Here is a 19,146-nt window from a genome sequence, read left to right as displayed (position 1 = left end):
TGGACTTAACAGATTGAGCATACAACCATCTTGCGCTCTTTATTACTTTCTTACAATGGTTGCTGGCAGTCCTGAAAGCGGCTTTAGTTTCCATACATCTATTATGTTGGAAACAGTGGAAAAAGTGATTTCTGTGCGCAATGGCAGCAGCACATTCTGGAGAGAACCATGGCTGGCTGTTAGGTTTTTGCTGAAACTTTTTCGAGGGTATGAAACGATCAATACCTACAATTAACCATTCCGTCAGGTCTAATACTATAGAGGACACATCCTTTTTAAATATGGAATGCAGAGGTAGATCAGTTATAAATGTACGGAAGCTATCCCAGTCAGCCTTAGTGTATCGATATACTGTACGATGGAGAGGTACGTCTGGGGACTTATTACATTTCATTTTTATCTTAATTGATACAACAGAGTGGTCGGAAGATCCAAGAGGCGACAGAACAGAAACTGAACATAGTTCAGGGCAAGTTGTGAGAAAAAGGTCTAGTAGGCTCGCATACTGGCCGTCATTGTCGGGCACACGGGTGGGTTCCTGAACAATCTGAGTGAGTGAAATGAAAACAGTAACCATAAAGATGAATCTAGTTCCCCCCCCCATACGTAACGCTAGACGGCGCTCATCAAGTTCCGTCTGTTTACAATATCACGTTAGCTGATATTTGGCATTGACGATGAATACCTTGAAAAGGTCACTTCTGATTAATGCTTAGCCGTTTTAAAATATGCAAACGAACTTGGCTGTTTTGAATATTTTAAAACATTAATCCAAAGAGCGATTCAGAAGCATAGGCGGCTCTACGTTGACTTTGATGTGAAAATGGGTAAAATCCCTTGAAAGCGTACGGTGGTTATATGAGAAAATAAAGCTGTGTACGCATTATAAATGTTTCTTTTCTGTGTCTTATGTTATACATTAATACATTAGGGGTCATTCCGCGTTAAAAGTTTATTTACTGCACCCATTTGAACTAGAAAAAAAATGAGTACCTTTTATTTTCTTAAATAAAAAAAAACTTAAAAATAATTAAAAAACAAACAAACATTTGAAAACAAATTAATTCATTCATTCATTATACTTATTTCCCATGTTTTCTTTTGTTGTTGTTGTTGCATTTATTCTATATAAGTAGAAAATAAAATTTGTTTAAATTGTTTCTTTTAAAATTTCCGAGTTGTTAATTTAGTCTCATTTCGTTTTCCGGTACGCTCGATCTGACTTTTTGATCACCCGTCTTGTCGGCCATATTAAATATTCATCGTTAGTTATTTAGACGAGACATATACATTTAAATCACGATTTTCTCTAGTTCAGATGGGTGCAGTAAATAAACTTTTAACTCGAAATGACCCCTAATGTACTAATGCATAACATAAGACACAGAAAAGAAATATTTATAATGCGTACACAGCTTTAGTTTCTCATATAACCACCGTACGCTCTCAAGGGATTTTACCAGGGAGTTACCACTTATACAGTCCCGAAGGTGATTCGAGGATAAGGGTACAGTAGTCGTCGGCACAACAGCATAGTAATCGTTAGTAGTGGAAATTTAGTATAATTTGATTATTTAAGAGGGAAGATTAAAACGGAACGAAATTTGAATTTCCGTTCCACTTTTACAACAACAGTAAAACAGAGCATTCTCCGCAAGTTTTACCGTAAAATCGCTAAAAATCATACGTTTTTATTATCTTAGTTTAAAAAAAAAGCCCTACTTTGATCGATTTATGTAATTTTTGGAATATGACATCTTCGTTCTGTAACGAATATGTTACTTTTCTGTATATTTTTTTTATCGGTGTATCTGAATAAGCACCTCATTTGTTAAAATGTTAGGTGAAAGTAAAGAATAGTTAAAAAGCTCCATCCTCTTGTTAAGAATGGCTTTCAGCACGATTCGTAAACAAGTACCCAAATTTTTATTGAGTAAAAATAAATTAAATTAAAAAAGAAAAGAAGCAAATTATTCAAGTTAAGATAAAAAGAAATAATAATAATAATAATAATAATAATTATTATAATAAAAATAATAATAGGGTACTAGTGCAGAGAGAGTAATCCGTACTGAAATAATAACGTTATTATTTAAAAAGCCATTCTTAACATGGGGAGGGGGTTTGTATCGTATACTTCAACCTTACAATTGAATAAAAAAACATCATAAAACTTTAATTAAACTTGAAAATACGATTAAAAAAAATAGCGCGGATCACTCTCTGCACTAGCACCAATAATAGTTCGGTTTTTATTAATTTATCGAATTTCAACTGTTAATATTTTTGGAAAGAAAAAACGAAAAATAAAAACTGACAATACGGTCAAAATAAAAATCTAAGAAATTGTTTTTCCTTTTCCGACTTACAATTTATCTTCCTCGAGTTCATATCCAAGGCTTCCTTCGTAATACATGGCGTATTTAGCGAGAGTGATTTCTGATAACATACGATGGAATTAATATAAAATGTGAGGCTTTTTTTAAAAGGTCTTTTTGATGGGGGTTAGTCATTCATTTTTCAAGAAGAATAAACAAACGACAGTTTCTTCTGCAACGAACGATCCACTTTAACGGTCAGCAAGTCAAATCTACGGATGCACATATATGATATTATATCAGCATTGACAATCAACATGTATAAAACACTCGATTGTTTGACTAACGATGTCAACAAATAAAACTCGAAATTAAATCAGGAATTCCTCATGCTGGAATGAGGAGCGAGGCTGTGATGGAAATAACAAAACCTTTCTCCCTATTGGAGCTGTGGGTGCCTTTACGCCATGCTCTTTTCTACCCCCTCCCCCTTTTAATGGAAGAACGCTATTCATTTTTTTGTTGATTTAAATACTTAATACTGATTTATCAATTCTATCAAAATACTCAGTCACAACTCGTTAGTAAAACCGGACTTCAACCAATTTGAAAGTGTCATGCTTGGAGCCGAGCACCTGCTAGTATTGGCTATATAAACAAAACCTCAAGCACAATGACCACTTAGAGACTCAACTAACCGTATGAATTATTGTTAGTCACAACATGCGAGTAAACTAACTATAGCCTTGGCCATAGGTTTTTAGCAGACTACAAAAGATGCAGTTATGAACTACTAAACATAGCAACAACTTATACACTCATATACATATATATAAACACACATGCAAATAAAACAGCACTTTTCTTTAACGTTTCTGAATTTTTGAGATGAGGATTTGTTATTCGTATTATTTGGATTCATTGGACTACAGTTCTCATCTTGAGTGTGATTTTCACAACGTTTCGGTCGATGTAACCTCCGAGCTTCCTTAGGTGTATCTTCTCGAGTTCAACAAGCTACACCTGAAGAAGGTCGGAGGTTACAACGACCGAAACGTTGTGAAAATCACATTCATGATGAGAACAGTAGTCTGATAACTCCAAATAATACAGACACTTTTCTTTGTCTAGGACAAGGGTTGGCAACCTATGGTTTGCTAACAAGATCTGACCCACAAGTAAATTTTGTTTGGCCTGTTACTTACCTTGGGCACAATATAAATATAAACGGACCAAATAAGTTGAGGGACTGAATATATTGTCAAAATTCAGGTTCTTATTTATATTTACCCAAGAATGTGGGTCATTTGTTTTCTTCAAACATGCAGAAAATTTATTTCCATATTAAATAATTGTTGTCTTTCATGGTAATATAGCCAATATAGCCAAAGATGTTTGGCCTTCTTCCTATAATCAGCATAGCATCTTGGCCCTGACATTGAATAAGGTTGCCGACACCAGATCTAGACAATTTGAAGTCTAATTAACTTTTTACTTTTGGTTGTTCTAACAAGTAAAGAAAATTAACACATTTGTATGTGGATCAGCTTTATCATCGTTTTGCTATAGCCTTTTCCACTGCAGTATTAACCCCAACTCTCCTTAGTAATGCAATAGAAGGTATTTTATAAGTTAAAGCTTCTAGTAAAGATTCTTGCTGATGGCAAATATCCAAAAAACATTTTAAAAAACAAACAAAACAAAAAAAACAATTTAAGTATCTGTAATAACTGTTAGAGATTGTTTAATATTCACCGATGCCTGGTATCACAGCCGTGGCATGAGCATAGATAAATATCACTTAACAAAAAAATAAAAGGTGTCAGTAATTAACAATATGAAAACCAGTTTCAACATTTAATATAGAAGTTTATTAAAAGATGCATCAATTTTTTTTTTATGTATGTGCGCTAGTGATGGGACGATTCCAATATTTTCCCCCAATTCTGATACAATTACCGATTCCGATTCTTTATAAATCTCTAAATATTTTACTATAAAATTGTTATTTTGTCCCGATTACTATAAAAGCACATCTTAAATGTGCCTATCTTTTCTCAAACATAAAAACACACTTGTGAGGGGTTGATCTATAGATTTTAGTCTTACTGGAATAAATATTTATTATTTTATGATTACTACGAGCAATGGAAGATGTTTTATGAAACAAAATCAAATGAAAAAGATAATTAAAAGAATTGGTTTTGGCATCGGAAAATAGGCTCAAATTTTCCCGATTCCGATACCCCAAAAAGCTCTGATTTTTCCGATTCCTGATTCTGATTCCGAATAATCGTCCCAACACTAATGTGTGCTCTGTCGTCGCACGAGAGAAGAAATGGTAAAATTTGTTTTTAATTCTGGAATTAAATTAGAGGCTTTCTGGACTAAGGAAAATAAGGCAGAAAGGAATTAAATTTTCATGAGAATTTAGGTGCATGATGCGCTCAAAGTCATGTTAGTGTTTTACGTCCCAAAAAACAGAGTCACCAGCATTGTTTGCCGGCAAACTGCATCTTGAATTGGCTGAACTGGGTTGGTTTAATTTACACGTACAAAAGACTTTTAGATCCCTTGGGTAGCTCCACCGACGCTGTTAGAAAAGTTTTGAGAAATGTGTTTTTCTTTGAGTGCTGATTGGACAGGAAGTGGATACCCTCAGTCACGTTGTATACGCTGTTTTTCATCTGCACGAAAAGACAAAGTTTTACTTTTTATCTCCACAGAATTTACGTAGGTGTATACGACAAATGTGCGCATAACTGAAATGTTATTTATTTATTTTAATGTCTCTGGCGTACCGCTACGAACATATAAAGAATCCGATCCGATATTATGTTTCTGAGTATTTTAGGTAAGAATCAATCAACATTTTTTTATGGCCCTTCTACAGAATTGTGACGATATTTTGTAGTCGATAAATGCAATTTTCAGATAAAAAAAAAAACAATGGTTTCAACTGCTTGATGAGCCGTTCCATATAAGTTATCAACTTTACCAAATTTTCATTACTAATGATTACTATAATGTCCAATTTCTACTGTACACTCTTTAACCCTTATCCTTGAGTGGCCTCTTGGCCTTGATAATGTGGTGATGCCTATGTAAAAAAAAAAACAAAAAAAAACTGATTTTTTTTTGTCAATTTTAATAAGTTACAATAGTAGCTACCAAATTACGCAGTCGAAATTATCTGAATATTACTGAATTATTAAACAAAAGAACTTTAATCGTGTTAGCAGGTGAAAAATTGCTGCCATCTTGAATACAAAACGGAAAATTACCTCCCTTTTGAATTCTTCAGTGTCTTACGATCATTTTCATCAAATTCTATTTATCATCTTAAAAATACGAGGAATATGTAGATACCATTGTTTTCATGTTAAATTCAGTTTTACGATTTCCGAAATTTCGTCCCAATAGTGTAGAAGTACCAAATATTTTACTGGCAATCTTATACCATTTTGCTTTCATAAAAGTGATGTTATAAGAGATAGACGCAAACAACAAAAAGTGTTTTATGGCAATTCGTTGCCTCCGTAGAAAAAGTAAAATTGCCAGAGTTATTTCCCTTTCATTGGGAAAACCCGTATAAACTAACCTGAGTAATGAGAAGACACTTCATAAAATAAATATTGAGAGAAATAAAAAATAAACATATTTCTTACTAACATAAAAGAAAGGGAAGTAAAACCGTAGTTTAATGGCCTGAACATAACCTCTAAAAAATAAATAAATAAAATGAAAATCTATACTTTTTTTTTGCCTAATACTTTTAAACGGCATTTATGAAAGAAGACATTTTTAAAAAAGAAAAAAAAAACAAAAACATTTACGATGGGGGATCACTTCCCTACATAAATTTATGGTAAAATGAGCACCCACTTCTTCTTGGCCTCCTAGGGTTTAACGAGACATGTCATCTGTTAGGGCAACAGAATATGACAAATCCATTTCTTTTTCTGGTAAAACTATACAAACACCGTGACAGCGAATTAACCCTAACCCTAACACTAACCCTAACCCCAACCCTAACCCTAACCCTAACCCTAAACCTAACCCTAACCCTAACCCTAAACCCTAACCCTAAACCCTAACCCTAACCCTAACCCTAACCCTAATCCTAACCCTAACCCTAACGCTGTCACGGTGTTTGTATAATAATACCCTTTTTCTTCTTTTTTATGCGCGGGTGGGGAAGAAGAGAGAATTACATTTGAAACATAAAATAACGATAAATTTTATGAATGTTTTTGGGTGGTGGTGGGAAAAAAAGAAATTTAAAACATAAAATAACACGATAAATTGAATTAATTTTTGGTAAATGTGGCCTGGTAGACCAACACAAGTCTACCTTCAAAACCTTGTTTTGAACCGGTTTCCGGATGTGTTGAAAAAGAATATCGCATTTAAAATTGGGGCCGGTAACTAGTTTTCACGATATTGCAACATACTTTTCTGCATGTTTAATGTAGTATGTGGCGGTTGGCGGTCATATTTGTTTATGCCGCGCAGAAACGGGGGGGGGGGCGTAATGAAATTAGAAGATAATGAGGAGTTAACTGTTTTATTAAAAATAACCGAAAAAAAAAAGGAAAATAATAAATAAATAAAATAAAACATTTTTTTTTTTGTTTCTTTTGGAAAGAAAGAATAAATAAATTTAAATAAAAATGGGTAATTGTGGCCTGGTAGACCAACACAAAACCTACCTTAAAAAAAACTTGTTTTCTAGGGATTTTCAGGTATGCTAAAAACGAATATCACATTCAAAGTTTTCTGCAAATAAGTAGTTTTCCGGATATTAAGCAATGTAATTCTTTATGTTATATATGGTGGCCATTGTTGCACACACAAGTGCGCACATATTTCAGTCAGCAGTAGAGAAGATTGCTGACCAACTGCATCCAGCATCCAGCTTGCAGTGTCATATCAACCCTGTCATTATGTTAAAGAATGGATCAAAAGAAAGAGAGAGAGGGAGGTGGTAAATTATATTGTAGACACGTTGACCGGAAGTCAGGATCAGCTGATCGGATTGCGTGTGAGTCACGTGATCAGGTTAGCTGAATCGTTGAGATTTCGTTTGGGCTTAGAAGACGACGGACGGCTTCACAGACGTCTTCTCCCCTTCACTGGGGGGGGGGGGACGCTGACGTGTACCACACAAGCCAGAGATTCACTTTCCATCCTTCTGCGAGACATCTGGAAAGTGAAATAAACTATAATATCAATTCCTTGTCTTGGAGTGATTGAATCTTCGTTCCCAAAACAAGTACCAGTCTCCCTCCAAGACGAGATGAATTCAGATGGACCAACATCCGACGCAGGAAGGTATGTCTTAAAATATATGTACCACACACACACACACACACAATGGCATATGAGCAAATAGACAGAACAACTAGATGATCACACACGATCCCCTTTATTAGATAACTACACTAATTGTAGAAGCAGCTGAGACTGCGCTATTTGACTTTTGTGGGCGTTTGAACTGAACCACCTTGAACTACACTTGTAACTGGTGGTGGTGTGTTGTATCTTAACTGAGGAAGGTCTCGAGGGGGGGTTCACGCTATGTTATATTGTTATATTTCATGATCAGGGTGTGACCCTTGGGAAACTCATAATGGGGTGTTCAGTGTGTTATGTTGACGCCGTTTAAACCAAGAAGGACCCTGGCAAACTCTGTAACTTCGGATCACATCATTTTATATTAGTTATAGTGAAAAGAATTGACCCGGCGAAGTTGGAGAAAAAAAAAAAAGAAATTCTAGACAAACTTTTTGAAAAGAAAGAGAATCTGAATTAAAGAGAGAGAGAGAGAGAGAGAGAGAGAGAGAGAGAGAGAGAGAGAGAGAGAAGTTGCTTCACAGGCAAGTTACGGCTGCTATGTTGAGTCGTGTACATAATTGTGAATGTGCATGCATGCAAGCCTATATACGAGAGGCAGCAGTAGATTCTTTTATATAGCAGAGATGCAGGCAAAGGTAAACGCTTCTGTTTGATAAGCAGAGTTGGCATCTTCTAAAAATTTTTTTAATTGTTAAAAAAAGAATATTAATGGGAACATAGGCTCTGAATGTTTTTGAATTTCATAACAGTTTTGAGCGAGAAGTTTGTTAAACTTTTTTTGAATGAAAAATTGTTACGTGAATTGCATTTTGGAGTAGAGAATAGTTAACGTGTTGTAAAACTCTTGATTAGGGAGTCACATCATTAAGTGGTCGGTGATTAACATTTGTTTTAATTATTACAGTTTTACATGGTTGAACAATTGTTAGAATTTAAACGTGATCTTCTTTTACTCTTTTTGCTATTGTTGTTTTGTGCGAATTACATACAAGGAGAAAGAGAGATGAGTGGGTCAGAGGAGGATAAAGCAGGAGTGTTAAATGGCGGGGCGGTGGACACGGCAAGCAGTGAGTAGCTGGAAAGCCCTATGGAGTGGATGGACAAGATCCAGGAGCAGATCGAGGAGAGGGTGGAGGATGAATGTGGGTCACCTTAGGTGACTCAGACCTTCATAACCATTCTGGGGAACTTAAAATTTCATGGATTTTAAGGCGATCTTTTTTTTTTTTTTTTTTTTTTTTACACAGTGATCACCACTTATCAAGGCCCGGAAGCCACTCAGGGATAAGGGTTATTGCAAGTACATTACGTTAGTGTGGAGATTTGATGGAGTGTTTACTTAAGGGGGCGGTTCATTAGGAATTTGTTAACATTAGACTTGAAGACATCCAAGTTGTAGTCCGGAGGGAAGCAGGCAGACGGAACAGAGTTCCACAGGCGTGCAGTTCTAAGAAAGAAGCTTTGTTCATGGAATCCGCGTTTTGATTTAGGCACAGATACAGAGTGGGGGAAATTTTTCGCAGTGGATTCAGCTAGACGGGTGTTTTTCATGAAAGATTGGCGAGGGGGGACCAGGGATTGGAGTTCAGACGAGCACCTGCCATGAAAATAACGATAAAACAAGGATAGGCTCGCAACGTCTCTTCTGTGGGAGAGGGGTTGCAGGGTAGAGAAAAGGGCATCCCCCACTAAGCCACAAAGTCTATTTTGTACTCTGTCAAGGCATGATAGGCTGTTTTTGGCAGCTCCTGCCCAGTTATGGCAACAGTATTCCATCCTTGGTCTGGAGGGAGTTGGACGACTGGTTGCAGGTGGTGACCAAAAAGCAGGTGATATTCGGCTTGCAGGATGTGGAGATGATCCTGCTAGCCTATGAAGCTGCCTTAAGTACGGCATAATCACGTTGACACACCGGTTCCCACTGGATCACCGTAGTTAAGCAACGTTGAACCAGGTCAGTACTAAATGAGTGATCATTTGGGACTTCTATGTGCTGAATGCGCTCTCCGCTTATCTCGGCATTGTTTCTAGTCATCCTGGACCTCTCCTTGCCACTGGACTCAAACAGTGCCAATCCAAGAGAGGTGGGGTTGGAGATTGCGCAACCCTTGCCTCACAATCACACACACACAGTTGCCCCTACAAGGGGTATCCTTTGTCTTTCGAGACTAAACGAAGGCATCGATGAAGTTGCCTGAGGACCGGTATCACAGTTTATCGGGCGACAGTTTAAAGAAAACGCTATGGCCTCGTTTTTATAAAAGGATTAGGGGTAGGTAGGACGCCATAGAGGTCACAACAAAGCATACATGAAATGAACAACGTTGGAAGTGTGTAGATTCTGACTCCATATAATTAAAGACAGACAAATATTGAAGGTTGAGAACCGATTTTATTTACTACTAACAACTTGTATTAGAAGAGGCAAAGTGTTTGTAGGATGGAATGTGATTTAACGAAGAACGGATTGTCCGATGGAGATATTTGACAGTTTGTATTACGGTGAAATGTTCGTAGAATGTTTGCAGGTATGTACGATTTAACAAGGAATGAATGTTCGTAAAACGTTTGTAGGTATGTATGAATTGACAAGGAATGAAGGTCCGTAAAGTGTTTGTAGGTATGTATGAATTGACAAGGAATTAATGTAACTAATCTTTTGTAATGTAACTTATCTTTTGGACGATGGATGTGGTAGGGGTAGGCCGGTCATCCTGTTGTCGGTGATGCATGTCCTGGCTTGTAACTGGAAAGCGGATGACTTCTTTCATCAGCAGCTAGCAGCCCAGCGTCTTCGTCTTCCTTTTCCTCCTCTCTCCTCTGGTTCCCTAAAATCCCTCGTTTTATAGTGGCAAACCGGCTCCCAGTGACTGTGATATTTGAGGTGTTTATTTTAGGCACGGAGCTCTGTCATTGGACGATAACTATTTTGTGGTTATCTTATTTTTTTCTTTCAAAGTGGAAGCGATGCGTGGAGCCCTGTGCAAAAGACGATTTTTCATTTTGTCTCTCATGGTGGATACGTTAACATCCGGTTCGCTGCTAATTCTCATTATCACATCGCCACCTGAAATAGCAGAGCTATTCCGAGAGTGTCCGTGAGGATTTTGGTGGATAAGGTTTGAAATCAAATCAGGGGGAAGATTTGAGAGGACATGATAGAATCTCGTGGTCTCGTTGGATATGTTCCTCAGTTCGAATTGAGCCTCGCATATGGTGAACCATCCGTCCACAGTAGCATGCATAAATCCCGGTATCTTTACAGAGACCGCTGACACAGTATCCTCCATTGCGAAATTTGTGGGTTACGTGTTCAGTGGTTGACAAAAATGTTTAATATCTTAGCAGATTACCGTTCGTTCTGTTAATGTAATTAAACGTCTTTTTTCTTTTTTTTTTGTGAAGGTTGGTGTTTGTATAATTGTTCGCCAATTCTTATTTTAGTCACGTAAATTATTTTGAGCAAAAAAAATGGGTTCTCGTAACTTCAGCAATAATATGTCTGTCCTTTTATTATTATTATTATTATTTATTTATTTTTTGAAATGTGCGATTTCATCGTGGTCGGCGGGTTCACCATTTATGGCCTCAGTTTTTATAAAAGGATATGTGGTATGTACGATTTAACAAGGAATGAATATTCGTAAAACATTTGCAGGTATGTATGAATTGACAAGGAATGAAGGTTCGTAAAATGTTTGTAGGTATGTATGAATTGACAAGGAATGAATGTTCGTAAACGTAACTTATCTTTTGGACGATGGATGTGGTAGGGGTAGGACAGTCATCCTGCTGTCGGTGATGCATGTCCTGGCTTGTAACTGGAAAGCGGGTGACTTCTTTCATTAGCAGCTAGCAGCCCAGCGTCTTCGTCTTCCTTTTCCTCCTCTCTCCTCTGGTTCCCTAAAATCCCTCGTTTTATAGTGGCAAACTGGTTCCCAGTGACTGTGATATTTGAGGTGTTTATTTTAGGCGCAGAGCTCTGCCATTGGTCAATAACTATTTTGTGGTTATCTTATTTTTTTCTTCCCAAGCGGAAGCAATGCGTGGAGCCCTGTGCAAAAGACGATTTTTCATTTTGTCTCTCATGGTGGATACATTAACATCCGGTTCGCTGCTAATTCTCATCATGTTCCCACAATGCCGACTGACATAGCGTCAGCTGCGGTCGGTGCTGGTAAAAAATTATTCCAGTGAACAGATAGCAATCAATGCTGTGAGGAAGTTGTTCCGATTCAGACAAAAGCAGAGGAAGGAGATAACCGCGATGGCCAAGTAAATATCAGGGTTAGCTATAAGGGGTTTCCATGACAATGCGGTGAGAGACAGTGGAGCTATCCAATCCCTGTTAGTAGATGTGCTTGGGGAAGCGCTGTTGGATAGAAACATCCAAGCTGATGTCCTAAAGGGCAACCTGATTAAATTACAGAAGGCCCTAGTTGTGGGAACATGCTGTGGGAGGTCACCAATCACCGGAAACATCCGCTTGGACCGGCTAGGAGGGCCCCGCCCCATGGGGAGACAGACTGAATGAGGAAGTCTAGAACATTAGGTATAGTTGCTATGGAGAATTCCCAGGTCTGGTGTGCTTCACCTGCCAATATGAGAGACATTGTGCCAAGGACTGTCCCACCATGGACGCTGGGATTGAATTGCGAGAAATGTGGTCAGTTCGACCACAAATTTAATTGGTGTAATAATGCAGCAAACTGCCGACTGGGGGGGGGGGTTAAAAAGGGTGATAATAGGATGCCCTCTGGTCTGTCAATTAGCAGAGCTCGAAAACCCAAGACAGCCTCGCCCAAGAGGGAAGCAAAGTGTTGAGTGGCCCAAGTAAGGCCTTTCCCTGTTCGAGGAGAACAAGAAACAAGGATTTTTTTGTTACCGGTCCCCACCCAGGGAAGGGGATATCGATACTGGAAAGGGGGGAGGGCGACTGGTTGAAGGGGCAAGGGGCGAGAATTAGTGGAACCGCCAACCCTGTAATTTATGCTAGATAATAACTACTAGGCATATAAGGTGAATATTTTTTATTTTAAATTTTTACTCGATAATAACTACTAAGAGTTTGAAATGATTACTTTTGATTTTTGAGATAATCTTTAACAATAATTTGTAAGCATTTAAAATGAATATTTCCGATTTTGAAATTGTGTTAAAGAATTTAAAATGAAGGTTTCTGATTTTGAAATTGTGTTTGAAGCATTTAAAATGAATATTTCTGATTTTGAAATTGTATTTGAATCATTTAAAATGAATATTTCTGATTTTGAAATTGTGTTTGAATCATTTAAAATGAAGGTTTCTGATTTTGAAATTGTGTTTGAAGCATTTAAAATGAAGGTTTCTGATTCTGAAATTGTGTTTGAAGCATTAAAAGTAAATATTTCTGATTTGGAGGTATGTGTTCAATAATAAATTGTACGCATATAAAATCATTGACTCTGATTTTGAAATTGTGTTGATAATAATTTGTACGCAGTTAAAAGGAGTATTTCTATTTTTGTATTTTAATTTTAATGCTCACCATGAGGTCTATAAACTAATTATTCTGATTTTGCAAAAAAAAAAAAAAAAAAAATGAAGTTGTCTGCGTGTTATTTTTTCAGGCTTTTAACAATAATGAGAGGATCGACAAACTGTCTTCTCTAGAGAATTAAGTCGTAATTAAAAATAGAATGGTTATAATATATATTAGAGATGTATTCTGGTACTGTTCGGCTCTTGGTGATAAACTGAAAATTTTGGAGAAACTTAAACTGATAATTCTTTGAATTAAATTGAAAATAATGTTTAAAGGAAATTGAAAATTTCAAACTGACACTTCTGGAATTTAAATTGGAAAAATTAGAAGCAGTTAAACTGATCCTTAGCGAAAAGAAATCGCTGGCACGAAGGAGCAAGTGAGTGTATGTTGTATGTGAATAAACTGCTGATGAAACAGTTAAGAAAAAAAAAAAAAGGATAAATCGAAACGAAAAGGCAGCTGATTAAAGATAGAGAAAGAAATACCTCAATTAGCCAGTTATTCGAAAAAGAAACTGCCAGCATCGATGGGCGTTTGATTTAATGATCTGTAACAAATGGATTTTAACGTCAGAAAGAAACAATAAAGCAAAAAGGCTTGTTATAATTGTATTTAAAACCATAGGCAATGTAGTCGGTAATTTGATGCTCTAAAGATAGAGAAAAAAGGCAGAGGAAAAGAAAGACAGAAAACAGCTGAAACTGAAAGAAAAGGGGGATCATCCGTTGGCACCAAGTGACTCGCACGGGTCAAACCTCCCTTTGATCAATTTAATTTGGTGTCGATGTGTGCTTTTATCACTGTTGTGTATTGTGGATGAGAAATAGCCCTCATAAAGTTATTATTAGGGTTAGAACTTTTTGCAATCCAATCGGCTTTCATTTCCCCCTTCTGATCGATAGGATTTACTAGTCCATACCCAATTTAGGTAATTAAATAAATTTGATGTACCTCCACTTACATTAGTGAACATAGGTTCAGATTCGATATTTCTATTCTTATACTGATTAGGTTGTTGTATAGATTTAATAGGTTTTTCAACATACTTCATCATACACCATACACTAAGTGTTAACATAGTAGGTTCGCTAGAACAAATCATAATTTGTCATGTTGGTTTACAATAGTAGTTACAAGCGCTGCTAGGGAACTTCATATGTAACACCTTTGGAATTGTTCTTTTATAACCAGTAGCTTTGTTGTATATTGGTTTATATTTGGAGGAGATGATATATTAAAACGTGTCATGTGTTATCTAGTGGATATAAGATATTGTTCTTTTAACAGACAAATAATAAACGTATAAATCGTATGTATGTTGTTAGCCAGGGGACATGATATTGACGTGTAAACCGAGTCATGTTGTATCAGACTTATCACATGGAATAATTTTACAGTTCATATATAAGAAGAACCTTTTTCTGGAAGAGTTCTTCTGTATCTTCCCACTGCTCCAAGCGATCAGCACCATATAATTGAGACAACTGTTCTTATTTGTGAAACCATTAAAACAACTCTTTATATTTTTGTAATATAAATTTATCACAGTTGTCTCAATTGATTTTCACAGGATCTGCAGTTAGTCTACATTTTCTGTTCATACAGCCCGCTCCTAGCTGTCTGTCCACCCCTGTCTAGACGTCTGTCAGCTCTGGTGGTCAATCCTAAACTCCCTGAATCTCTCCAAAACTAACTACATCACGTGTTCTCTTACGTCACCTAATTACGTGTCTCAGACCAACCTAATGTCCACAACTAGTTATTTGTTTATTCAAAACCCCAACATAATGTTTACATATATTTTCTATTTTCACATTCTTTTTGCGATTCACTCGTCAATCATTTCTTTCGCAATTTAATTGTTTATTCTTCTAATCATAATAACTGATCCAGCGACCATCCGTCGCTCAAATCAATTAACAAAAATACAATAACAATAATAATAATAATGTTTTGACCCTTGACCCCGCTTGCCACAATTAACAGATACTACGCTATGATCACAGCCTAAAGGGTCATAACATTACAGCTTTATGTTAAGCTTTCGTTACCTGATATCAAGATGAGTCCTTTCTTGGTTCACAGCTACTTTTCCATATATGGAATTCACAGCGGTGAGTTATTTGGTGTTGCCCGGTTTCCAATAATGTGGAATATAGCGAATTCTGCTGTGTTTGAGCTCCAGTTGTTGAGTTTTTAATAATTTTTAAAGAAGAATTAATTACGGACCAGAAATAACCGGTTTTCAAAATCTCATCTTTTTCTAAGAGAAATTATTTGAGTTTTTGATAAGTTTGAACTCTGAGTGAATAGATAGCATTACATGCTGACAACAAGGCATACGACCAGAATGGTGGTCGGCAGTTGAGGGTCTTTAGTTTGAACTTGGTTTGGCCGAGATAAGTGCGTTTGAATGAGGGCCCTGTTTGATTGTACAGCCGGCGGTGGTGGTTGGGGGCGAGTCGAGTTCTGGATGTCTCATTCTGGTATTTGGTGTATCGCCAGTTGGTGGGTTTTAGTAGATCACCTGAGTGATATTATAAACAAGAGAAATCTAATGGCAGTGAATCAGCAGAGGCTGATATGGCATATGACTTGGGATGGAGCTAATGCCCTAACAGAGTCACATATTGCTGGAGATTTCTGCTGTCACCATAGTACCACATTCATTCTGCTCGCTGTTAGGTGAAAAGTTTTCGATGGATGTTAGATTTTGAAATTGTGTTTGAAGCATTTAAAATGAAAGTTTCTGATTTTTAAATTGTGCTTGAAGCATTTAAAATGAAAGTTTCTGATTTTTAAATTGTGCTTGAAGCATTTAAAATGAAAGTTTCTGATTCTGAAATTGTGCTTGAAGCATTTAAAAATGAAAGTTTCTGATTTTGAAATTGTGCTTGAAGCATTTAAAATGAAAGTTTCTGATTCTGAAATTGTGTTTGAAGCATTTGAAAATGAAGGTTCCTGATTTTGAAATTGTGTTTGAAGCATTTAAAATGAAAGTTTCTGATTTTTAAATTGTGCTTAAAGCATTTAAAAATGAAAGTTTCTGATTTTTAAATTGGGCTTGAAGCATTTAAAATGAAAGTTTCTGATTCTGAAATTGTGTTTGAAACATTTGAAAATGAAGATTCCTGATTTTTAAATTGTGCTTGAAGCATTTAAAATGAAAGTTTCTGATTTTGAAATTGTGTTTGAAGCATTTGAAAATGAAAGTTTCTGATTTTGAAATTGTGTTTGAAGCATTTAAAAATGAAAGTTTCTGATTTTGAAATTGTGTTTGAAGCATTTAAAAATGAAAGTTTCTGATTTTTAAATTGTGTTTGAAGCATTTAAAATGGAGGCTTCTGTTTCACTGTTAGGTGAAAATTTGTCGAATGTTAGATTTTGAAGTGAATTTTGAAAACTTTAGATCGTCATTCGTAAGACAATGTGAGAAATTAAAAGTGACTGTTAAGCCTTGGAATGAATTAAAAGTGACTGTTAAGCCTTGGAATGAATTAAAAGTGACTGTTAAGCCTTGGAACGAATTAAAAGTGACTGTTAAGCCTTGGAACGAATTAAAAGTGACTGTTAAGCCTTGGAATGAATTAAAAGTGACTGTTAAGCCTTGGAATGAATTAAAAGTGACTGTTAAGCCTTGGAATGAATTAAAAGTGACTGTTAAGCCTTGGAATGAATTAAAAGTGACTGTTAAGACTTGGAACGAATTAAAAGTGACTGTTAAGACTTGGAATGAATTAAAAGTGACTGTTAAGCCTTGGAATGAATTAAAAGTGACTGTTAAGCCTTGGAATGAATTAAAAGTGACTGTTAAGCCTTGGAACGAATGAGTAACACATAAACGCAAGGGAAGAAATTCTTCATATCGTGATGGTTTGATGGACCTAATCATGCTAGTGTACCTAATGGAGCTTGTATGGATGAAAGGTACTCTAAGAATGAAAAATGGTGCTGTCCTTATGAAAACTAATGAGGTGATGATCACGCAGTCACACCAGTCAGTGACCTTAGTGAGTGATTTGGAACCTGCGGGATATTCATCAGCTAATATCAAGAAGGAATCGACGAGTTTGATGAGGATAGACAGCATTTAAGTAGTACTTAAAGATGTAGAGGAATATGCTCGAGTATCAAAATCCCTTGGAGGGTAAGTTGCGGTTATTACGACACCTGTGGGCCGTACAATGTAATTATTTAGGCAGGTTTGAAGGGTTGGAAAACAAACCAAAAAGGCAAGGATATTCAGAGAAGAAGTATCGTTGAAAGTAATCCAATACGAAACAATATGGAAGTCCCCTGTTAAGTAGAGACAATATTGTTGAAGAAATCTTGTACGACGAAATATGAAACATCTCCCACAAGGTAGTGATGGGATAATCAGAAAAGAAGTATCATTGAAGAAGTCCAGTGTGAAGAAATATGGAACGTCTCCAGTACAGTAGAGACGGGAGTATCCAAAGAAATGTCAGAATGTCTCCAGTACGGTAGAGATGGAAATATGCAAAGAAGACGTAACTAAACTACAATTAAAAGGTTTAGAAAAGGGAGGGGGGGGGGGCAGAAAACGTTGGTCCAAGCAAATCAGGAGGGATTCTCGATATCAACTGATTCAAGCATAAGGGGTCTGGTTGCTGGGAAGTGCAAGGCTTGACGTTATGGAGAGTCGAAGGAGTGTTGATACTATAATTGGCCCAGTACAAATCCTGATGAAGAAATATAAAACGTTTCTGGTAAGGTGAAGACGGATACATCCAAGGAGAAGAATTGTTTCAGAGATACGTTCTCTGAGTTATGTGTGTTGGTCCAGCTAACACTGATTGAACAGTCCTAAGTTGTATGGACTTAATATATAAGGGTGTGGTTAAAAACGCCATGGAATTGAGACATTTAGGTCCCATGTCTTTGAAGATTAGCCCCCCCCCCCACTGGACAATATTAAACCACTCTTGGCTGTTTTCCCAATCCTCTGGACACACCCGGGCGAGGTTGGACGTAAGTTACTGAGTAGAGCAGAAACGTGTAGATCGAAGATTCAAATTGCCAGGAATGTGGGAAAGAAGAATTAAATAATATATTGAGTAAATTCGAGAAAATCACAGACTATTTTAGAGAGTAAAGATTTAGTGGGTCATGGGCAAGCTTTCATAAGATATTGATGGTGTGAAGTTGGATAAGCATGGTAACAATTCTGATTGCGATGTAAGTGGCAGTTATATGGTGTATGAGAAAACGAGCAAGAAGGCTTGATAGTAAGAAACGCCTCAAGGTTGTCTGTATCGATGACGAAGGTGACTCTCGTCAAAATTCACCTGAAACCGATGCCCCCAGTCAGAGCAGATGCAGGCACTGATGCCACCCAAGTGAACGAAAGCACCTTGATTACTAAGGACTTGGAGATGAATTAATGAATTAAAATTGACTTTGATATTTCTTATTTCTTTTATAGGTGAATGAACCGAATGACTGTCCTGTATGAACTTTGAACACAGGGAGAGACCATAGACCTATGGCGAAGTAATCTATATATATAAAAGTGAAAATGTATGTATGTATGTATGTGTGTATGTTTGGATATCTGCTAAAAACTTTTGACAGACGCAACGAAAATTCACAAACTCGGTATCACATCGAGAAGCTCCATCAAACCGACAATTTTCGACGGGGGGGGGGGGGGGGGGTCAACAAAAACGATCTTCTCGTGACAATGACCGATTCTATGCTTGCGTCAGATGACGCCGTGACCTGATTTACTTTAAATAGTTGAAAAACCGAACAAATTTCATGTACGTTGCGTTAGCTCAGTTGGTTAAGGCCTTGGTTCATTATCTAAATGTTTTGAGTTCGAATCGTGGTGTGAGATGGTTTTTTTTGTTTTCGATTTTTTAAATTTAAATATTGAATCAGTGTTATTTAAGCCATTTTTCACGTAACGTTCATTTTTCT

At 36.7% G+C, this 19,146-nt stretch overlaps 1 protein-coding gene and 1 long non-coding RNA gene across 6 annotated transcripts in view; one reads left to right on the top strand and one right to left on the bottom strand.

The window, feature by feature from the left end:
* LOC145252605 (PRKCA-binding protein-like) overlaps window positions 1–2,600 on the bottom strand; it is a 102,164-nt gene extending 99,564 nt beyond the window's left edge. The window contains exon 1 of one of the 3 annotated variants that reach the window (XM_080112307.1): window positions 2,370–2,600. In XM_080112307.1, the coding sequence (XP_079968433.1) occupies window positions 2,370–2,449 (80 nt within the window). In that variant the 5' untranslated portion in view covers window positions 2,450–2,600. The remainder of the gene's footprint in view (window positions 1–2,369) is intronic. The other 2 variants (XM_080112311.1, XM_080112312.1) reach the window with 2 other exon arrangements.
* LOC145252608 (uncharacterized) overlaps window positions 1–19,146 on the top strand; it is a 103,354-nt gene that overhangs the window by 47,762 nt on the left and 36,446 nt on the right. The window lies entirely within an intron of this gene.

This window comes from Euprymna scolopes, chromosome 29 (genome assembly GCF_053919585.1).
Source record: "Euprymna scolopes isolate OS-2025 chromosome 29, ASM5391958v1, whole genome shotgun sequence".
In the NCBI taxonomy this organism is placed as follows: domain Eukaryota; kingdom Metazoa; phylum Mollusca; class Cephalopoda; order Sepiida; family Sepiolidae; genus Euprymna; species Euprymna scolopes.
This window is presented reverse-complemented; position numbering and strand designations above follow the sequence as displayed.